Source organism: Planococcus citri, chromosome 1, assembly GCF_950023065.1.
Source record: "Planococcus citri chromosome 1, ihPlaCitr1.1, whole genome shotgun sequence".
Classification (NCBI taxonomy): Eukaryota; Metazoa; Arthropoda; class Insecta; order Hemiptera; family Pseudococcidae; genus Planococcus; species Planococcus citri.
Window position 1 is genome coordinate 64937224 of NC_088677.1, and position 20231 is coordinate 64957454.

The 20231-nt window shown below is 33.3% G+C and overlaps 6 protein-coding genes across 6 annotated transcripts; 1 reads left to right on the forward strand and 5 right to left on the reverse strand.

The window, feature by feature from the left end:
• Positions 1–846: 846 nt before the first annotated feature.
• On the reverse strand, positions 847–2382 carry LOC135833371 (uncharacterized). The gene is made up of 6 exons (XM_065347136.1): positions 2208–2382; positions 2053–2129; positions 1876–1968; positions 1624–1788; positions 1360–1536; positions 847–1277 (listed from the first exon to the last, which is right to left on the reverse strand). The coding sequence occupies exons 1-6, from the start codon at positions 2233–2235 to the stop codon at positions 1044–1046; spliced, it is 774 nt and encodes a 257-aa protein (XP_065203208.1). The 5' UTR covers positions 2236–2382; the 3' UTR covers positions 847–1043.
• Positions 2383–5866: 3484 nt separating this feature from the next.
• On the reverse strand, positions 5867–9289 carry Rab6 (RAS oncogene family member Rab6). Its single transcript, XM_065347138.1, has 7 exons — positions 8883–9289; positions 8702–8760; positions 8556–8609; positions 8043–8148; positions 7729–7934; positions 7183–7249; positions 5867–7062 (listed from the first exon to the last, which is right to left on the reverse strand). Exons 1-7 carry the CDS (start codon positions 8947–8949, stop codon positions 6995–6997), a joined length of 627 nt encoding a protein of 208 aa, XP_065203210.1. The 5' UTR covers positions 8950–9289; the 3' UTR covers positions 5867–6994.
• Positions 9290–10039: 750 nt separating this feature from the next.
• On the reverse strand, positions 10040–12785 carry LOC135833364 (dihydrolipoyl dehydrogenase, mitochondrial). The gene is made up of 12 exons (XM_065347129.1): positions 12569–12785; positions 12323–12502; positions 12107–12245; positions 11936–12036; positions 11720–11866; positions 11539–11640; positions 11248–11472; positions 11042–11178; positions 10770–10959; positions 10566–10703; positions 10408–10497; positions 10040–10335 (listed from the first exon to the last, which is right to left on the reverse strand). The coding sequence occupies exons 1-12, from the start codon at positions 12608–12610 to the stop codon at positions 10267–10269; spliced, it is 1560 nt and encodes a 519-aa protein (XP_065203201.1). The 5' UTR covers positions 12611–12785; the 3' UTR covers positions 10040–10266.
• A 1329-nt stretch (positions 12786–14114) lies between these two features.
• Positions 14115–16347, reverse strand: LOC135833370 (TAR DNA-binding protein 43-like). The gene is made up of 6 exons (XM_065347135.1): positions 16202–16347; positions 15780–16109; positions 15531–15709; positions 15316–15456; positions 14839–15000; positions 14115–14555 (listed from the first exon to the last, which is right to left on the reverse strand). The coding sequence occupies exons 2-6, from the start codon at positions 16003–16005 to the stop codon at positions 14328–14330; spliced, it is 936 nt and encodes a 311-aa protein (XP_065203207.1). The 5' UTR covers positions 16006–16109; positions 16202–16347; the 3' UTR covers positions 14115–14327.
• Positions 16348–16488: 141 nt separating this feature from the next.
• On the forward strand, positions 16489–18275 carry LOC135833368 (nucleoporin NUP42-like). Its single transcript, XM_065347133.1, has 6 exons — positions 16489–16830; positions 16902–16982; positions 17058–17166; positions 17262–17433; positions 17518–17601; positions 17674–18275. The coding sequence occupies exons 1-6, from the start codon at positions 16722–16724 to the stop codon at positions 18172–18174; spliced, it is 1056 nt and encodes a 351-aa protein (XP_065203205.1). The 5' UTR covers positions 16489–16721; the 3' UTR covers positions 18175–18275.
• A 23-nt stretch (positions 18276–18298) lies between these two features.
• Positions 18299–19647, reverse strand: LOC135833372 (sentrin-specific protease 8-like). The gene is made up of 2 exons (XM_065347137.1): positions 19465–19647; positions 18299–19334 (listed from the first exon to the last, which is right to left on the reverse strand). Exon 2 carries the CDS (start codon positions 19296–19298, stop codon positions 18651–18653), a length of 648 nt encoding a protein of 215 aa, XP_065203209.1. The 5' UTR covers positions 19299–19334; positions 19465–19647; the 3' UTR covers positions 18299–18650.
• Between the last annotated feature and the right edge of the window lie 584 nt (positions 19648–20231).

Consider the following 20231-nt stretch of genomic DNA (forward strand, 5'->3'; position numbering starts at 1 on the left):
TTCGTATTTAAATGTTGACGCGTTATACTATTTGAATAATAATATTAAAAATGTCGAATTTGATGGTGATTTTTCACGCTCCAATGATTATTACTAGATATTGCAACTGTCGTATCTCGTCATCGCGAATTTTGTAGTCTGGAAGGTTTCTCGAGTATATTATAGAGTGAAACCCTTTGCATTTATTTGATGGAAAGAAATTGAGAACGCTTATTTTTAATTTTTTTTGTTTAAGTTAAATATTCAAGAGGTTTAATTAAAAAATTATTATTTTTTTTAACAAGGTTGCCAGATTTACCCATATTGCACTCGGTAAACCGTTATAAAATGAATGATAATTATTAAGCGACCCGAAACATTTATAAATTATTCCACGTTAGTTTAATTTTTTTCGTTACTTTGCCCTTTTGGAATTTCGCATGTTGATCTTAATTCTTTATTATGCTTAGAAACGCTTGTGTATTCGATTCTCTAATTTACTATATCGATTTACTAGATAATTTTACATATGGAATATTTTATCGATAGTTTAATAACTGTTTTCTTTTATTTTTTTTTTCGACGTTCGGCTTTAGATGTTTATTGTGTTTCCCAATATTTTTTTTTCTTTCTTTGTTAAGACTTAATTATATATTCTTGTTTAAATGTGGTATTTGTTTTAAAAAAAGAAAAAGTTTCGATTTTTCAAAATATTGATCGATTTATGAATTTAAATAAAAAAATGAAAAAAAAAATATGGTAAATAATTATCGTCTTTTGTCTGTTGTTTTTATTAATCTAAGTTGTATATTTTATTTAATAAATTCTTTTATTTAAACGGTGTAATTAAATTTTGTTCGAAATATATACGCAGTAAAATGAAATAATTTATTGTCACACGGGAATGAGTTATACTAAAATATCAAGTTTAAAATAGGTAGATAAAAAATCGTTCATCAATTACGAGTACATTCGAATTCGAAGCTATTAAAGCTACAAAAAACACGATTGATTTACTAGTAATAATAATTAAAAAAATAAAAACATAATGCTAGTTAAAATTATTATGAAGACATGTCGTATCTCGATCGTAGTCTGTTTTTCCTAAGCATTAATTTACTAGGAGCCGAAGCGGTTATATCGTTCAAAGGAAGAGGTACATTTTCATCTGATTCCAATCCGAGCTTTTTACGTTCTTCTTGTATACGTTTCCATTGCTTTTGACGTAGCACGTTTTGAGGCAGTGATACGGGAGGTGTTACTGGGCAAATGTTATCCACAGCTACTAAAGGTACTCTCTGTAAAATTAAAAAAAAACAGATTAGTATCGAGAATAATAAAATTGACGTATTAGTGTTAAAATGATGAAAAAAGGATTACTTTTTTATTCGGCGTGTAGAATAATTTCTTGGCTGGATTTTTAATCTCGAGTTGAATATCGGCAAATGAGTCGTCAGGAGTAACGGTTTCGATACATGATTTCTCACTCGATAAAACTATACTATCCGATACCGGTTCGATTGTTTTGGGTGTCTCGACTGCAGTTTCTTGATCAATCTACGTAGGCACACAAAGAATAAGAAGTAATAAATTACTGAAGTCGAAGTCGGTTTAAAAATAACACAAGAGATAAGATTAATTTACTTCGGGTTCTTTTTCCAACGTTTCGGAGACATTGAAATCTGAAACGACCGGTGATGGATCACACGACGTAAGATTTGCTTCTTCTACTTCCATCGTAGCGCTAAGAAACGATGTGCTGGAACTCGATGTATTCCTATCTTCTTCCAAATCCAAACCCAAATCGTTCTAGAATATCGAATAATATCCCTAACATTAGTAATGAAATTAGCTTACAATTTCCAGGGTTAAAGAAGTTGGATTCGGACTGGTTACCACTGCTTCTACGGAATTCACATCGTTATCGTTTAAAATTTCGCATGTATTTTCATCGACGGACATATTAGCGTCTTGAGCTTGATGCAGTATCTGAAACAATGCCAGCTTGAGTGTAAGAGTAATGTTCGAAAATGTATTTCTTGAAATGAAAGGTTTCTTGATGAGGAAATTTACCATTATAGGAGTCCTTTGGAAAGCTGTCGTAGGCGAGCGAGGATCTAGTAAATCGATGACTCCGTGTGGACCTGTAACTATTCACCGATATATGAGTTAGAAATAGTATGTTTCAACTTGAATTATGGAGGAGAAATTAAACATGAAATACTTACAGGATTGATTTGGAGTTGAATTGGACATATTTTTAAGTTACTGATTAGTCGATAGTTATGAAATAAAGGTCGTTAAAATAATACACTACGTCGTAATTAAAATTTTATCAAAATTTATACTGAATAAATTTTTCGAATCGTGAAAAACCGTTATGAAGAACAACAAGAACAACAATAAAATTATCATATCAATATTTTCGAGCGCTACCTATCGGCCATCGATGAAATGTTGTGTGAGTTTTTTTGATTTCGATAAGTGGTTACACTGTTTTTTGAGGATTTTTAAATTTTTTATTTTTTTTTGGAAATTTGAGAATTTTAAAATTGAATTGAATTGGAATTTTATTTTAAAAATTCATTCAAAAATAATATTTTCTTATTTTGTCTTTCCATTATTTATTTTTCACATGTAAGAAACTGAGAAACTAGAACGTTGAAAGAAAGGAACAAATCAATGATTAAAATGCTTAGAATTTTATTGAAACAAAAGAATGTTGACCTTTGAAAATTAATACCTACTGAGACATCTTATTTTCTACTGGAAACGAATCAACTTTGTGAATTGAAACTCATAAGACAAGAGTCATAAGTGAAAGCACAATCTTGCTACTACTTGCAAGTTGGATCAAACACATACCTATATTCTCCGATCTTTTCTTAGATTAGATTAGTTTTAGATGCAGTATTTTTGACTCCCAAAATTTTATTTTCCAATTGCAACAGTTCTGGAATGAATTGCAAGTAAATTTTAAAATTATTACACATAGAAATACCTACTTACTCGGGAACCTTTACAACTTGTCGACTCCGGTCCAGCTGAAATTTGGTTCACTGAAGAAGTATGGCTGCCAGACCTCCTGACCAAATTTTCAGCTACTGCAGTTCATTTTTCGATTTGTGGTGAATTTTTGAAAATTGTGAAAATACCCCATTTACATATCAAGTAGAATTTATCTATGGTAATAATTTTCCATAAAAACAGCAAACATGGAGATGAAAATCTAATGAAACTTGGTTTATTAAACAGAGTTCGGCCTCCCGAACCGATGCCCACCATTTTCTGGTAATTTGGCAACCTCCCAAAAAATGTGATTTTTCTCCAGAAATTCAAAATTGATTCAAAAGGCGTTATACCTGATCAACTTCGGCAACTGAAAATTTAATCTTACCATAAGTTCGACATTCCGAATTAGTTAGGTCCGATGAATTGCAAATCAGAATTTTTTTTTTTTTTACTTACAAGTTGAAAAGTCTCAAATTTGAAAAAATCCAAAATTGCCAATTTTTGAAAAAAAAAGTTCTTAAAGCTTTGTCAACCCCCTTCCTTCAGATTTCATGCTCCTAACACTGCATAAAAACAAGTTATAAGGTAAAGTGTAGGGTAATTCCATTCACTCGATTCACTCGACGTTCAATTTTTGATCCTGTAAAATCAAATCAAGGGGGGGGGTGAGTAAATTTCATTAGGTGGACCGTAGACGAAGTTTTGAGTAATTTTTTGTAAAAATTGGAGTTCTTCGACTTTTTTTAAATTTGTGATTTTTCAATTTGTAAAAAAATGCCTACTCTTTTCGAGTCATCACCTCGGTTACCTATTTCATTTTTATACTATGTAGCATGATTTCTAAATTCATGAGAGGACTAGCTATTCATCAACCTTCAGGGAAGGTACCCCCAACATGGCCAGTTCCGGTTAGCAAGGAGAAAAGCATAATATAATATCAAATTAAGCCCACATCATAATATCGGTATCTTACTACCACTGAATAGGTTTTTTACGAGGCTAGGCCAATTCAAAATTAACCCTTTTCAAGACAGACGATTCTATAGCAGTTTCAACGTTTCTTATTTCTCATAAACTCTCTAATAAGAAGGAAAATAAATAATTTTCAATACAGGTTTAGATATACGAGTAAGCTCTTCAAAAGTTAATAAGGACATCATGACTTAAATTACAAATACCTACCTATACTTTTCTATCGACGAGTTCACTTTTTTCAACTTTCGTACTTCGTCTTCATTTCTTCAACTTTACGATGGGTGCATCGAAGAGTACCTGCCTATACTTAGTGAAATCGTTATCAAGTTAAGATACCTACATACAAGTTATTGTTTTAGTAAAGAAATCGTTATTAGGTTAAGATACATACAAGTTATTGTTTTAGTTCAGAAACGAAGGAAACTCCATTACGATTTTTTTCTTGACGTCGATTAAATAGGCGTTTGTTCATCTAATTCGCCATAGCAGTACTTTCTTATCAAATTTACACAACAAATTTCGAACCAACAAACACAGTTTGAATGCTTTAAAAATAAGTAGGCTTAATATATGAACAATCGATATGAATATCTCGATTACCAAGCTACCTCTCATTCAAAAAGTGATTGCTTCGATTATGCTGAATCGCCTGAATTCGTCAGTTACTGGAATGCTCATGACTCCGTCGCATAAACAAAAGCTCTAGATTTTAATCGACGATTACGTGAGAAATTGATAAAAATATATACAGGGTGTTCCAAGAATCGTCTGCCAAAATTCAACTATAGATAGTACTCGAGGAGACGAACAAAAAACTTTTTAGGACAGGTTGCCTATCTTGTGAATTGAAGGAGCCACGTGCTTCACAAAACTAGAAATTTACTAATTTTGAAAAATTCATCAAAAATAAGGAAATTTTTGAATCCTTTAAATGATGCCCATTTTCCATAGTACTCGAGTAGAGAACAAAAAATATTATTATGACAGAATGCCTATCTTCAAAATTGAAGGGGCAAACTTGTTTCAAAATTTCCAACTTTCTCGTAACCTAGATTTTGAAAATTTTGAATTTTCAAATTGTGTTTGACCCTTTAATTTTGAAGATAGGCAATTTTGTCATAATAAGTAACCTTTTTTGTTCGTCCACTCATATTCAAATACTAAGGAATCTGAGTTGATGGAGTCACTTGAATAATCCAAACATTTTCTCATTTTTGGGGAATTCTTCAAAATTGGTCCATTTTTGGCCAAAAATGGTGTAATTTCTTCAATTCACTGATAGTAAGAAAAATGTTTGCATCATTGAAATGACTTCAGTAACCCATAGTGCTGAAATGGACGAACAAAAAAAAATGTTATTATAACAAATTACCTATCTTCAAAATTGAAGGCGCAAACACAATTTGAAAATTTTAAATTGAAGCATCCCAAATTTGGAAATTTTGAATCAAGTTTGCCCCTTCAATTTTGAAAATAGGCAATCTGTCATAATATTTTTTGTTCTCTACTCGAGTACAATGGAAAATGAGCATCATTTGAATGATTCAAAAATTTCATTATTTTTGATGAATTTTTCAAAATTAGTAAATTTCTACTTTCTAGTTTTGCGAAGCACGTGGCTCCTTTAATTCACAAGATAGACAACCAGTCTTATTAATGTTTTTTGTTCGTCTCCTCGAGTACTATCTACAGTTGAATTTTGGCAAATGATTCCTGGAGTCTCTCAAATCCATTAGGTAGGGAGGGTGCCGACGATTCACTGTATTAATTTTGCCATCCGAAACAGATTTGAATTCCCAGTGAATCAACTAGGCTAACGAAGACATACAATAAAACCAATCAAATCTCTGCATTAATATCCTTTCATTCAACCTAGACCAACAAAACAATCAACACGAAGAGCAATGAAAAAATTAATATATTTTAATTTAAATTTAACATAATTTACAGTAATTAGTGTAGATTATTTTGACATGCGTTATCATTTTCGTTACGAGAAAAAAGGTCGACGATGAATGGAAACGAAAAAAGCCACACTCAAATTCTCAACCATATTGCACAATAGAAAAAACTGAAAGACGTACATGTACCACCAGCATGTTTCTGGGACCCTTAATGGGCAAGTTTTTTCTAACTCTTTGGCGTTTTCGACATCATCAAAAAATTTTGCAATGTATATAAAAATAAAAAAATCTACAAAAATTACAAAATAATTTAATCGTCGTAATGAATCAAAAAAAAATGTTTAATAAATAAATAAATAAAATAACGAAGCACGAATCGATTAAAATCTAACATTATATTGCTTCGTACATTTCTAACATTTCATCTAAAAAAAATTTCATTCTCACGATTTAAATTTTTTTTTAAAAATGAATAAATAAAACAAAACGCACCAACAACAATTTCTCTTTTCTTTTTTTTTTGCACTAATAACAATTTATTTTTCTTGCTAATACTGAAATGAATAATCTAGATGTTTTCGTTTGGTTTTCCATTTTTATGTTCATATTTGATCGTTTAGACGCACACGAATAATTAAAAATATACCTTCGATTATTTCACAGCATATTGTATATCTTGTAGAGAAAAAAAAATACAAAGAAACTATCGATGCCAAAAATAATTAAGCCTAATAGACGTCGTTTCATTTGTACACAATATCTAATTGATTTAATACATTTTTTGGAAGCCTATCAATGATGTACCAGCTTCATCAAAAACCCGATGCTTAAATCGTAGGTTAACCAAAAATATTAACGTATAAATAAAACATTAAAACTTATTTTACAAACGCAAAACGTTTAGTTTTATTAATAGTAATTAGACAAGATTAATCCATTTCAGTTAAAAGTTTCATTACTCTCGGGGTAATAAATGTTTCCAATGTAAAAAAAGATGGCTTATAAGGCGGTATTACTGGCGATAAGAAATGTGTGTACATAGCAAGCTCGCGAAATACTGGAGGAATGAATCGTGCTTGGCAACAACGGTAGTACAACAGGAAATTATACACAGAAATGCTATGTCAGCATGCGCATCCTTCTTCGTTGGTGGTTGCTTCGTTCGGCGTGTCTTTTAGAACTACTTCTTGCACTGAAAATTCTTCGGTTAAGGAAAATATCGAGTGGCATTGATTTCATAAGAGTATTGGTACCTAACATAATCATTACTCAGAATATTCGAGTATTAAAAATTGTATAATAAAAAGGATACTGTCTTCAGCTGGTTTATTTTCCGAAGAATCCATTCCAGGCAGAGCTGCTGCTACGCTTCTGAATAACTGAAACGTACAAAACATCGATAGAATTAATTACCGGATATGTATTTTGATTTAGTAATACGTTTAAAAATTATTTCTTCGCAATTGACAGCTGCGATTTTTTAGGTAAATTATTCCCTAACACGTTTGAGATATTTTGAATTACAAAACAAACGAAGAAGACGATAAATTTATGTGAACGCGTTAATTTTTCCCCAAACACGTGATTAAAAAATAACGACAGTTCATTTATCGGAATCATATTTCGCATATAAAACGACGGATGGCGGGAAAAACGCGTGCGATAAATTATTTCGGCAATAAACGAGGCTAACAACTGCACGAGCAGCCAAGTGTAACCGTATAACTGTACGATGAGACGTCGATGGGCGAGCGGTATATCCAGCGTAATAAGCATACATGTAAAATATAATATTTTTTAGCTGCGTTCGCTCGAAACATTGTATTAAATTAAATCTGGTCGAGTTCTTTGAACGTACCTGCTTAACATTATATCCAGCTTTGGCACTAGTTTCAATAAACATAACATTTAATTCTTTCGCTTTGCGATCACCTTCATCGGTGGATACTTGTCGTTTGTCCGACAGATCGGTTTTATTTCCTACTAACATAATAATTACATCGCTTCCACGTTCCGTCCGAACGTCATCTATCCATTTGGATGTTTGATGGAATGAATTGGCATCTGTTGGGATAATAATTTCGAAATTAATACGATAGAATTTGTGCCGAAACATCTTCGAGGTATTGAATGAGTAATTCTTCTACGCATTCGTACGATAAAAATACTCACTAGTAATATCATAAACAACTACAGCCACAGTCGAATCTCGTATATAAGATGGGATCAGACTTCTAAATCTTTCCTGACCTGCAGTATCCCACAACTGTAATCTCACCTACGAAACACACGAAAGAACAAGGTGATTAAAAAATGACAATAAAAACAATTTCTGTTGTGGTAGCATAATGAAAATTATTCGAGTCAAATCAACGATTAATCTCGCTCAAAAGAAAGGAACAATTGATGTAAACAAACGAATCAATATTGTACGAAATTCTAGTAGGATCGAATGAATCATTGGAACATATTTGACGTTCGACTTAGCTCGTACGAAATCACACGAAACTTTGACAAGTAAAGGTAAAACACCGGATTGATAAAACTAATCACACTTTTCCTCACGGTGGCATCCTTCACGGTGTAATTTGTCAATAGCATGGTTAATTCTTGATTCGTACAATCGTTACCGTTCTTTTGAGGGTCAAGAGACATCACACAATCATAAACACGATAAACACTTACTGTTCTATCTTCTAGATACATTGTCTTTGAAAGAAAATCTATACCGATGGTAGCCTGCACATAAGAATCACAAACCATACGTAGAATTTAATCAATTTAACAGAATGTAATCGAGTAAATTGAAATGTTAATTAAATAGCACCGACCTGATAAGTGTTATCGAAACTATCATACATAAATCTAGTAATCAGGGAGGTTTTTCCAACTGAAAAATTAACCACAATGTTAAAAATGCAATCGAAATCGACGTTCGAATGGTCAAATATTATGACAATCTGTAGAATGATTAATTCATAGTAGAAGGCGTATAGTTATCGTCACACTTACCGCTTTGTTCTCCCAAGAATACTAGTTTGAATTTACGTAGAGGATTGCCGAAATCCCCGGACGCCATCCTTAATCGTCAACTTTATAAATAATGCGATAATTTATAAATTATTTAAAAAACGATAAATCGAAGAACATTAATTCTATCGAATACTATTAAAACTGGCAGCTATTTGTTATTCTGCAATTCATCACGAATAAAGAGAACAAACCACCGTCCATTTCAGTAGAATTTTACGACTGTAAGATACACCACAAGATCACGTATTCGAGATAAGAATTTGTACTAAATTTATCAATTTAAATTGCAATTTTCCACTCATAAAATTACTTTTTCTCAAGCCACGTATAATGCCATTGAATAGCCGACAATTCACGACTCACTACTCCTATTGGGTACTTGATGAAATGACAACGCTAAACTTTCCACTTTTGACGCTTCATATACGCAGTGTTGCCAATGCTAAGAGAAGTTGAGAAATTTCATATCGCTTTTCTTAATTTTCTTCGAATTTTCCGATGAAAGTTTCCGAGAAAATGAAGATAGGCTGTAAATTTAGGCGTGAATTTTATGTGAGGATTTCTTCGAAGGATGCAGAAGGATTCTTGAGGAAGACATAGTGAATTTGAGACTAGTTTGATGTTATTTTGTTCGCAAGAAGGTCGAGTTCTGTTGCAGCTACATTGAGACGAACATTTCTTCGAAGCCTACGTTCGAATTATTTGTTTTCCAATTTCCATCTATGTGTGTCATTTTTCTTTTTAAACGAATATTTCTTGCATTATGGATCATCGTTGTTCAAAGAAGTGTTCATTTAACGCTCATATCTCTCGGGGAAATTAGGTAGGTAACCTTCAGAAAACACTCGTTGAGCTTCTGCTCAACAATTTCTCTTTGTTCAATACAACTTTCAGTTATTAATCCATCAAATTTTACACCAATTGGATTACATCAATGCAGCATCCAAGCTCAAGCTTGCATATTAACGAAAGACTTCTTTTATTTTCACACTCACCAAAATTTTTCAAACAAATCATATTCGTGATTTTCACGATGACTCATTCGGATTCATGAATGAACTTCAACCATCTATCTAGTATCTACACCCAACTCGAATAGCGGAAATGCAGATGAATCACATAAAAATAAAAAAATCTTAGAATTATTTTTTTTTATATACAACACGTAATTACATTAACACTTTGAATAAATTACATAATGAAACGATTAATTCGACATTTCAAGCATGCTCGTGGAATTTTTCATTGAAGGTACATCACCTTTGGTACAATCATCTAATGATTAAATGGCGTTTAAATTTAGCATTGTATGATTGATAAAATTGTTCATCCGTATCACTTTTGTTTCATCTGAACCTGATTCTTAACTGAAATTGATAGCTTTGCCGAAATAGGCAGCCAAATTAGCTTCTCGTAATGCTTCCGAACAGGTCTACAAAAATCAACAACACCAATTAGTAAAATGTTCAAAATGAGGGAATAAAATTCATCGAGTGTTAATTACCGGATGAGCGTGACAAACTCTAGCGATGTCTTCGCACGATGCTCCGTATTCCATTGCTAATACAGCTTCGTTAATTAATTCGCCGGCATTCTGAAAATAATATATTGATAAAGAAATAGGTATTTAGAAGGGGGAGGGAGGAGTCAAAAATTACTTACTGGTCCAACAATATGGCAGCCTAATAATTTATCGGTCAATTTATCGCTTAAAGCTTTAACGAATCCTTCAGTTTCGTTGTTTGTTTTTGCTCTGCTGTTGGCAGCGAATGGGAATTTACCAACTTTGTATTCGATTCCCTGAAATCATTTTGTAAATATTTAGATAACGTCGAAGGGAAAATGTTACGTGAAGCAGATACGTACATCTTTTTTTAAATCTTCTTCTGTTCTACCGACCCAACCAACTTCTGGATGAGTGTATATCACAGATGGGACGCAATTGTAATCTATGTGCACAGGAGCTCCGGTAATACCTTCTACGCAGACAATACCTTCGTCTTCAGCTTTATGGGCTAACATAGGTCCATGGATACAATCTCCGATGGCAAATATGCTGTAAAAGTATCGTTAGCGAATAAAATATAATGCAAAATCATTGATTTGATTTGTTCGTTCAGACATTAAACATGATTTACTTTGGAATGACTGTTTGGAAACGAGAATTTACAGGTATTCTGCCTTTTTCGTCTTTTTCAATTCCTAATTCTTCTAATCCGAGATTATTCGTGTACGGTCGTCTTCCAACGCAAACCAGCAGAACGTTGCATTCCAACTGAAAAATTCGTGCGATGATTAGATTTGAAACATTAATTATACGTTCTATTGTTTAAAAAAAAATTACTTCTTCTTTTTTCGACGGATCTTTGACATTTTCAACTTCAACGACGACGTTTCCACCTGTCTTATGTGCTCCTGTGACTTTAGTTCCGAGTTTGAAATTAATACCTTGTTTACCCAATATTCTTTGGAATAATTTAGCAACTTCGCCGTCGATACCGACACCTCCGATGGAATTCAAGTATTCAACAGCGGTAACTTCGGCTCCAAGACGTTTCCATACAGAACCCTAAAATACAATTGCTCAGTAACTGAACGAATTTCGTAATAAGGGATAATTCATATGAATAATTACCAATTCTAAACCAATGACTCCAGCACCGATAAGGACTAGTTTTTTAGGAACCTCGGTAAGTGATAATGCTCCAGTTGAGGAAACAATTTGTACTTCGTCGATCTACGATTTAAAAAAATACCAATTTAACTAGAGTGAAAATAGTATAATCAGATATTACGAAGAATAAAATAAGAATTACATCAATTCCAGGGAAAGGGGTAACTTCTGATCCAGTGGCGATTAAAATATTTTTAGTCTTAATTTCTTCGGTTACCGAGCCATTCTCATCTAATACAGCGACGGTATTAGCGCTGGTAATTTTACCGTGACCTTTGGCCGATCTAACCTGCGAACATTGTACCTCGTTAGAATTCCAAATTAACTTGTAGCTAATTAAATCGCTAAAAAATCTTACTTTATTGGACTTGAATAACGAAGCGATACCTCCGGTTAAAGCTTTTACAGCGTTGGTTTTGGTTTCCATCAATTTTTCTAAATTCAGTTTCACTCCTTCGACTGTGAAAAAATTACGGATTTATGGAACCAGTTCGATTAAAATCAAATGTAAATCATTCGAGAGCATTACCTTCGACACCTCTGGCAGCTAAATCTCCAGAATGGGCCATATGATAATAATGCGAATTGTTGAGCAGAGCTTTAGAAGGGATGCATCCGACATTCAAACACGTACCTCCCAATGTAGCGTTCTTCTCAACACTGACAGTCTAAACAAAATACGATTTTGTTCGAGTGATATGTGTAACGATAAGTATATGGAGCAGTAATAGAGAGTTACACTCACATTCATACCGAGTTGAGCTGCTTTTATGGCAGCTACATAACCACCAGGGCCGGAGCCGATGACAACCAAATCGACTTCACCGCCGGAAGAGTAATATCTTTTTTGGCGCCTGCTGAGTGAACCAGATAACACGGTGACTGAACAAGGAACATGGCCTTGTTGCAAATGGACGATCACCGGCTGAAAATCACGTATAATTAGTATAATTAATTAATGATCAATAGGCAAGTGAATTTATTTTCTTACTTTGAGTGAAGTGGACAATCGACTCATGATGTTGCTCTGCATTTTCGGGCTTCGAAATCGTTTAAAGTTCGGATAACTTTGAACGGTTCACTCAAATTGAGTTTCGATTACGGATTTAAATCGTGTAATGATATCGATAGATATAAAATAACCTTAGCGGGCGGAGGGACGTCCTTCAAAGTTCATAACAGGGTCAGCAGGTGACGAATTTTGGGCCCAAATTTCTCACACGTTCTGTGATTACTGATAGTTTGATATCAAATCCGATGGAATCGCTAGTGTAGTGAGTGATTACGAAAGTGTTTCGACAGTGTTTTGAATTTTGATTTTTGATTCAATAAATTTTCACTTTATCGTGGATTTAAAATCTAATAATTAGTTTTAACAACTATTCTCAAGTATGAAAAGGCTCGATAATTTATGAGGATTTCGAGTAACTTTGGGAAAAAAGAAAAAAACTTGAAAATAAAAGCAGGTTTAGGTTTTTCATGTTTTTTTGATGGTGAAGTAGGACTTTTCGTGGAGAGCTATTTATCACCAATATTCGGAATTTACTTTTCAGGTGGCTACGGCCAAACTGGAAAGCGACATGTTTCTACCGGCTTGATTAGTTGATTTTTCTGCTCAGCTTTTGAGCGATTTTGTATTTCAAAATCTACTTATTCGAGACTGCTGACATTGAGAAAAAAAATTTGCAGCATTTTAAAGGTGAACGAGAGACACAAGAGTATACTTTCAAAAATATTCATCAAAAATCAAAACTTTCAAAAGCTTAAAACTGCTGTTTTATCAAAAAACTAAATTTTCAAAATCTCTCCAAATTTCAGAATTGATTGGAAAGTTTGGAAAAAATCTAGGAACCATACATTTTTTGCGATAGGATTCTTCAGACCATGGTGGGTAGGGTGCCCCAAAATTTTAGTCAAAATATAAAAAAAATTGCAAAAAATTGTGACATTAGCATCGACCTTTTATTCAAAGGTCGATGGACATTAGTATTGCACGAAGTTCTGCCAAAGCACCGCCTTGAACAGAATTGTAGGTATCTTTTTTTGTCATAATCGCCTATCAGTAAAGTAAATAAGTTATTTCATTTCAACTTTGTATCTTTTTCATTAAAAAAAAAAATTCTTTTGCTTAAATGGGTATATCCCATTTGGCAGGAGTTTCTGAGTTTGTTAGCTTATGAACATTTGTAAAATATGGTATAATTTAGTTGGATATCTCACTCTTGCGAGCTAGATGTAATTTTTTGCCCTTCATTAGTTGCATGTATTTTAATTTTTATTTTAATGTAGGTATGTACATCTTTCGAGTTTCAAGTAACAGTCCACTGAGTTTTTGATCTAAATGTGTTTCGTTTCTTTTCCATTGCAAATTTGCATTCATGGTACAATTTATGACAATTGAGTACCTACATTGCCAACTACTTCTGTGATGATTTTATTGAGTTTGAGGGTTACTTTCGTAGATGGATTTCAGCTGACTATGTATTTTTTCAAACGAGAACTTCATACATTTTTTGTATCAAATTGTTATCAAAAAGTAAATAAAAACATTTTTTATATTTTATACATAGGAACAATAATCACAAAGGTACATCTTAATTGTATTTTTTTTTTTACATCTCACGAATAAAATCCTTCCATTCCTTACTGTGTTATTAGTAAAAACAGATATTGGTTTTTTCTTTCATTAGTCTCCAAAAAATCAGGAATCAACTGAATACAGCTCGTCATAAAACCATTGTATTTTTGGGTTATTCATCAGTATCAAACGAATCCGACCTAGAGCGTAGATGAGCAAATTTGACAGCTTGCTCCATAACATTATCGATTTCCGCCTCCGTGCTAAAAGGCCAGGACTTCCATAAATTTGATTTTGAGGCTAAATCGTCAAAAAATTCTGAAAATTTCTCATCGTCTTCGTGTTCAATTAATAATGCGCAGTGTTTCTCCAACATTTTAGTTCTTGCTTTAACTTTAACCTAAAAATTAAACCAATATTGAATTCATTAAAAATACTTGATCATAGACGAAAATATAGTGTATCTTCGAAAACGTATACGTATGGTGAATTTTACAATATCACAAAAAACACATTATTTTTCACGATATTCATGATAGTAACAAGCACTTATTTCAATTGAAAATAGTACGTATCACTCAAATAGGATAATGGAAAGACTAGTAGGTATTCTACAGGCAAGGAATGACTTTCTTTGATAGATAGTATAATGATGAAAAAGTAAATTAATATGCATTACTAACCAAATTGTCTTCCGCTTTCTGTCGCTCACTGCGCACCTTTAATAGGTCTTTCTCAATCTGGACGCAATCATTCTGCATAAAACGAATTTTTTCTGCCAAAACACTGATCAAGGTGTCCTCATCAGGAGCCGAGTGAACTATTTCCTCAATTTCTTTCTTTATCTGAAAAATATAATCAAAACTTTAATTCGACAGAACTATTTCAGTTGTTCAAGAAATTAAGTGCACTGAAAAACTGATAAGAAATGCCAAAGAGCGTGTAGATTCATTGATTAAATTATGGGAAAACAGTGACAAGATTGCGTATCATTTCATAATAATGTTTTAAAAAAATTTACATTTCTTTTACACAGGTAACAAAAATGACACAGCACACTACCGTCTGTAGCACGAAGAGAATGCTCAACATTTCGTAAGCATCAAAACGTCAAAAAAATAATCCCCGAATAAGACATTGTTAAACATTTTATAGCTCACCTCGGATTTAGGAATGTGTATGTTCAACCATCGGCCGTCGATCTGATGTCTTTGCCATATGACTCGTCTTCGAACTTCTTGGTTAGCGAATCTGATAAGACCAAAGCGTGTGGATTCCTTCGAAATGGGATCGATTTTGACCTGGAAATTGCGACCATCGGACGTTAACAAATGAGTTAACAGAGGACAAATGAAAAATCACTGGAGTAATATACCTGCGCGAACTGTACTTCGCCGAATTTAGAGAAGTAGTCTCGTAATTCCTTATCCGTTGTTTTACTAGGTAACCCAAACACCTCCAAATCGGTATGAACCTTTCTCGACTCGGTATCCACTTTGAAAGTTTTCGACTCGGACGTTTCTGAGGCATCTTCAGCCTTGCGTTTTGTGTTATCTGTAAAATATTCGTAGGTAATAAACGCACATGGCGAAAGGAACGTGGCGGTATGGATAAAAATACGTACCTTTCTGAAATACAAGGTAGTAAGTTCTTTCTCCCCAACAGTTTTCCGGCGGATATAATATTCCATTAGCTGGTTTGACAGCACGAGTGTGGCCGTTTAGATCATACTTCAATCCGGTAACACCCGGGTAGAGAGCTGCTAATGATGAAAGGGCGAGTGTTCCATCATCTTTAGATGGAAATTCGATGAGTTTTGAATCTTCGACGTCGATCACAACGTACTGCATATTATTCAATATTCGATTTGAAAGGCTGATTACGCGACAAGCTGGCAAACAAACAGCTGAATACAGCAAAGCCTCAGGACGCTACCGAAAACGGCTCGAATAACCTGTACAAATTACAAAATACAAATGTCATGTATGTAGGAAAATGTAAAATGAAGATAGGTACCGGATCTCAATATAAACAGGGCTTACTTACACTCGACCAAGGAAGACCAAAATTTTATAACCAATAACGGAAAACAACGCGAGGTGTTCACGTAATTATAATTCAACTAAAATTTAAAAGAAAATTCATAATGATGCACAATTAATCAACGCCATAAGTCATTCTTTCATTCAAGTAAAATTCTGAAACTGATAACATAACTTTTGTGTCCACCGCATAAACTAAGACCTTACAAATGTTCAAAGTAGCACGTAAACTAAACAACATGCTCGCTGATAAAAAAATTCGGTGCATGGCGAAAATTCAAAATTATTTATGATCGCGTTCTCTTCTCTTGTAGTTTTCCGTACTTTGAGCTTATTTTATTAATCATTATTTATTTATGAATTGTTTATTCGAAAACCTAAATCTCCAGCAATGTAAATTCATCCAGTGTACTGCATTTTATAATGAAACGTTGAGCTGAAATTCGTAATTTCCGTCTACTTAAGTACTTATAAGGAATGAAATTTTCGTACTGTCTTCTGTATTTTCATTGATAACAACCAAAATGAGTCAAATTTGTCGGTATTATTTAAAAGGCGCATGTCGATATGGAAATTCGTGCCATTTCATTCACGAGAACAATCATTATTCCAAAAATAACAGAGACTATTCAGGTAAAACAACATACTCAGACTTAATCTTCTTAAATTGCTTGAAATGAATTTAACGAACTTTTTTTTCGCAGAACATTCCTATGGATATAATCGAAACAACTACAACGAAAGCTACTTTTCTTACGGAAATCGTGATTCTCATTCTTCGTATGGTAATTGTCTTAGCTCTTTTCTAGCATCAATGTAACTTGGAACAATTCGTTCAAACGTAGTCAATTCGATTTCAGAGCCTGCTCGCAATTACAACAAAAATTATAACCGATATCATGTGGATCATAGGCAACAATCTCAACCAACTGAAATCAAGCCTGAGGATATTACTCCGTCGCAGTTCGTGTTAGTATAGTACTGAAACAAATTCAAAAACGTTTAGGAATTTTCCCACCAATTATTGAATCCGACTAACTTCTTTATTAATAATTTATTTGCAGTGATTTAATTAAAACCGAAGTGAAACAGTTTGAAGATAGACATGTATGGAAATTATCTGTGATATCACCGCTCAAATATTTCGGCAATATACCCGGTTTTCAGGATTATTCGCCGGAAGAAATAAGATACCAATTTTATATGGCTTCGAGTAATAACACGTTACATGAATTTGTAAGTCTCTCACCTACTATAATAATATCATTTTTCATCATTTTTTGGATTACTTTGATCTTACGTGTATTTTATTTTATGCAGAAAAGAACAATGGACGAATTACGAGATAATCTCATTTTAAGTTGTCAGCGAGTGAACAACAGTGCTTCGGCGCATAATATAGCGGTAAATATTATTCACATTTGCATCACAAAAACCCTCAACTTCTAGTAATTTATTGAACTTTTACGATTACAGAAACAAATGATGTCTGGCAACTCGACTGAAGAAACTGTGAATTCGTTTCCAACGTCTTCTGCGTCATCATCAACTTTCAAGTTTGATATCAACCAGTTGCCTAAACAAAGTGCAGAATTTGCTCCACAACAATCTGTTCCTCAGTCAACTGCACTCAGCTCGTTTTCTTTCGCGAATCCTCCTTCTTTCAATACTGCTAATAACGCTCAGTTCAACAGCATTAATCCTCAGTCTTTTCCCACTGAGCCTTCTCAAGCTAACGCTCAAATGAATGCTTTTTCTTTCAATAGTCAATTCGTATCGACAGCGCCAGCAGCTGCTTCGTTTCCTGGTACATCGCAGCAATCACAACCTCCAGTAAATGAAAATAATCCGTGTTATTCGAGAATTGAAGAATTATCGTCTGAGAAGCTACAGGCTTTTCGAGATCCTACGTTCAAATATGGTTATATACCGTTGCAGCCTCCTCCTAAAGAATTATGTAATAGATCATCGTATTAATTTATAAATTTTTTGATACTGTCGTGATATTATCGTTTATCATTTTTTCGAATCGTAAATTGTGTATAATTTATAATAAATTTTTTGTTACGTTGTCAGTATATCAAAGAATTATGAATCAAAGTTTAAACGAAACATTGACAAATTTATTCAACAAGAATAACATGATAAAAGTTAACTACAAATTGCAAGAGTACATATACATTATTCGAGAATCGAAGAATTGTTAATTTATCCTTCAAGCACTGGATACTGAATGAGATTTTGTGCTTCTATAACGAAAATAATACTTTTTAACTAACGAATATCCAGTCGTACTATAAATATAAGCTCATGTTGACGATCATTCAGTCAAAAAAAAAAAAGAAAGAATTAATAACAGAAAAAATACAGGTGAACTTATATCTAAATTTTAGGAACCACTGATTCCAATCAGTGCTATAAAGTAAAGCCAAAGATTCAGGTACTAAGTATCTTCAGAGAGAGGCGGCATTGCGTTTTTGTAAAGTAAAAATTAACGTTAAAATAGCAGCTCGCTTACATTTGACATCTTCTTTATTTATAACGCCGATATTATCCAGTTTACGACGATTCAACACGTGCTTTGCAATATTGTCGACGTTACATAATAAATAAATACCACAATCGTAACTATTACTTTGCTGCAGAGAATTGCACTCTTTTACATTAGCTACCCTATCTTTTTCGAAATAATGCTGTAATTTAGAAGCTAATTTCGTCGCTTGCAGATCATTTACACCATTGGAAGAATCGAAATGGTAAAATATACCGTCGTTACGATAATACACGAGTAAACTCCAATGTGATCCGCCCGATGAGTATACATTTTCGTTATTATTTACAGGGAAAAAGATCACCAAGTATTGCCTCGCTGATAAAGGATCCAGAAAGACAGGAATTTCTGAATGATGCGTTGACTTGATACATTGAGTAACCTCAGGACTTATGAATAGGAAATCTTTATTGGTGTATATTTCAGTTTCCAAATACTGTAAGTAGAATCCAATTATTGAATCTGTCAGCCAACTGTTACTTTTCAGAATATCAATATCGGACTGGCGGATGACTGTGTCGTGATAATTTAGCACCACAGTGTTCGACATCTTGTTCCGAACTGTTCAAATTAAGTATATTCTAATCTGAAAAAACATAATATGAAGATAAATTAACATCATGAAACTGAAATCCAAACTTTTGCTGGATTTGCAGGTGGTGCAGATGATAATTTTCAGCATGGAATTGTTACATGTATATAGGATTATTACGTACCTTAGTCGAAAAATTGCTTGAATAATTCAAAATCGAAGCACTCGTTCATTTCATTGCACGAATAAACCACCTCGTCGATTATTTCAATGCGAAATTTTCAATCAATTTATCTGTAGCAAATTTAAAACAATCGATGTTTTGATTTTGCAATTTGTTTTGAAAAAAATTATCAAACACACAAGGATTTTTAGAGAAAGAGGACTTATTTTTCAGTGGGCTCTGATTGGTTCATCGAAATGACGTCATTGTTACCATGGAAATTCTTCAGCTTCTGATTGGTCGAAAAACATGGTTTCATTTTTTGTTGAATTTTTTTGCTGATGTTGCACCTTTTTGCTGAAAGGAAAGGATTCTGGATAGTGGATACTGGATTTTGAGGGGAAAAAATGTTGGAACACATCAACACATGTCAAATTGTCCATCATGAATTTGCATTGCATCAATTTCAATTTTGCATGTTCTTGAAATTTAAATTTATCGAGTAGGAGAAGATGATTAGATGAGATGAGATCCATTGCTTCGTTTTTGAGCTGAAGTTCCAGTTCAAAAGAAAAGGAAAACGAATTAATTCATCGAAGAGAAAGAAGACGACTAATCCATATTCCTGAAGTTCTGTTCTGATACTTCTGATTTCATTTTCCTATAATGTTATCCTGAGTATTATTGATTCAATACTTTTTGGGAAAAACGAAAATTAGCTTATTAAACAAAAATTAGCTAGGATCAGGTGAAACTATGGATGGTTATAAATACTTCATGATTTCAAA

Excerpts from the sequence above, each read along its gene's own strand:
- LOC135833370 (XM_065347135.1), bottom strand. The coding sequence starts at position 16,005 with ATGCAGTACGTTGTGATCGACGTCGAAGATTCAAAACTCATCGAATTT. Across the intron at positions 15,457-15,530 it reads GCGAAGTACAGTTCGCGCAG|GTCAAAATCGATCCCATTTC; the intron begins GTATATTACTCC and ends CGCAATTTCCAG. Across the intron at positions 15,001-15,315 it reads TACACATTCCTAAATCCGAG|ATAAAGAAAGAAATTGAGGA; the intron begins GTGAGCTATAAA and ends TATATTTTTCAG.
- LOC135833372 (XM_065347137.1), bottom strand. The coding sequence starts at position 19,298 with ATGTCGAACACTGTGGTGCTAAATTATCACGACACAGTCATCCGCCAG.
- LOC135833368 (XM_065347133.1), top strand. The coding sequence starts at position 16,722 with ATGAGTCAAATTTGTCGGTATTATTTAAAAGGCGCATGTCGATATGGA. Across the intron at positions 16,831-16,901 it reads AAATAACAGAGACTATTCAG|AACATTCCTATGGATATAAT; the intron begins GTAAAACAACAT and ends TTTTTTTCGCAG. Across the intron at positions 17,434-17,517 it reads ATAACACGTTACATGAATTT|AAAAGAACAATGGACGAATT; the intron begins GTAAGTCTCTCA and ends TATTTTATGCAG.
- Rab6 (XM_065347138.1), bottom strand. The coding sequence starts at position 8,949 with ATGGCGTCCGGGGATTTCGGCAATCCTCTACGTAAATTCAAACTAGTA. Across the intron at positions 8,610-8,701 it reads GTTTCGATAACACTTATCAG|GCTACCATCGGTATAGATTT; the intron begins GTCGGTGCTATT and ends TCTTATGTGCAG. Across the intron at positions 7,063-7,182 it reads AAATAAACCAGCTGAAGACA|TGCAAGAAGTAGTTCTAAAA; the intron begins GTATCCTTTTTA and ends AAGAATTTTCAG.
- LOC135833364 (XM_065347129.1), bottom strand. The coding sequence starts at position 12,610 with ATGCAGAGCAACATCATGAGTCGATTGTCCACTTCACTCAAA. Across the intron at positions 12,246-12,322 it reads CAGCTCAACTCGGTATGAAT|ACTGTCAGTGTTGAGAAGAA; the intron begins GTGAGTGTAACT and ends TATTTTGTTTAG. Across the intron at positions 11,641-11,719 it reads CCCCTTTCCCTGGAATTGAT|ATCGACGAAGTACAAATTGT; the intron begins GTAATTCTTATT and ends TTTAAATCGTAG.
- LOC135833371 (XM_065347136.1), bottom strand. The coding sequence starts at position 2,235 with ATGTCCAATTCAACTCCAAATCAATCCT. Across the intron at positions 1,789-1,875 it reads TGAATTCCGTAGAAGCAGTG|AACGATTTGGGTTTGGATTT; the intron begins GTAACCAGTCCG and ends TCGATATTCTAG. Across the intron at positions 1,537-1,623 it reads CGTTGGAAAAAGAACCCGAA|ATTGATCAAGAAACTGCAGT; the intron begins GTAAATTAATCT and ends GTGCCTACGTAG.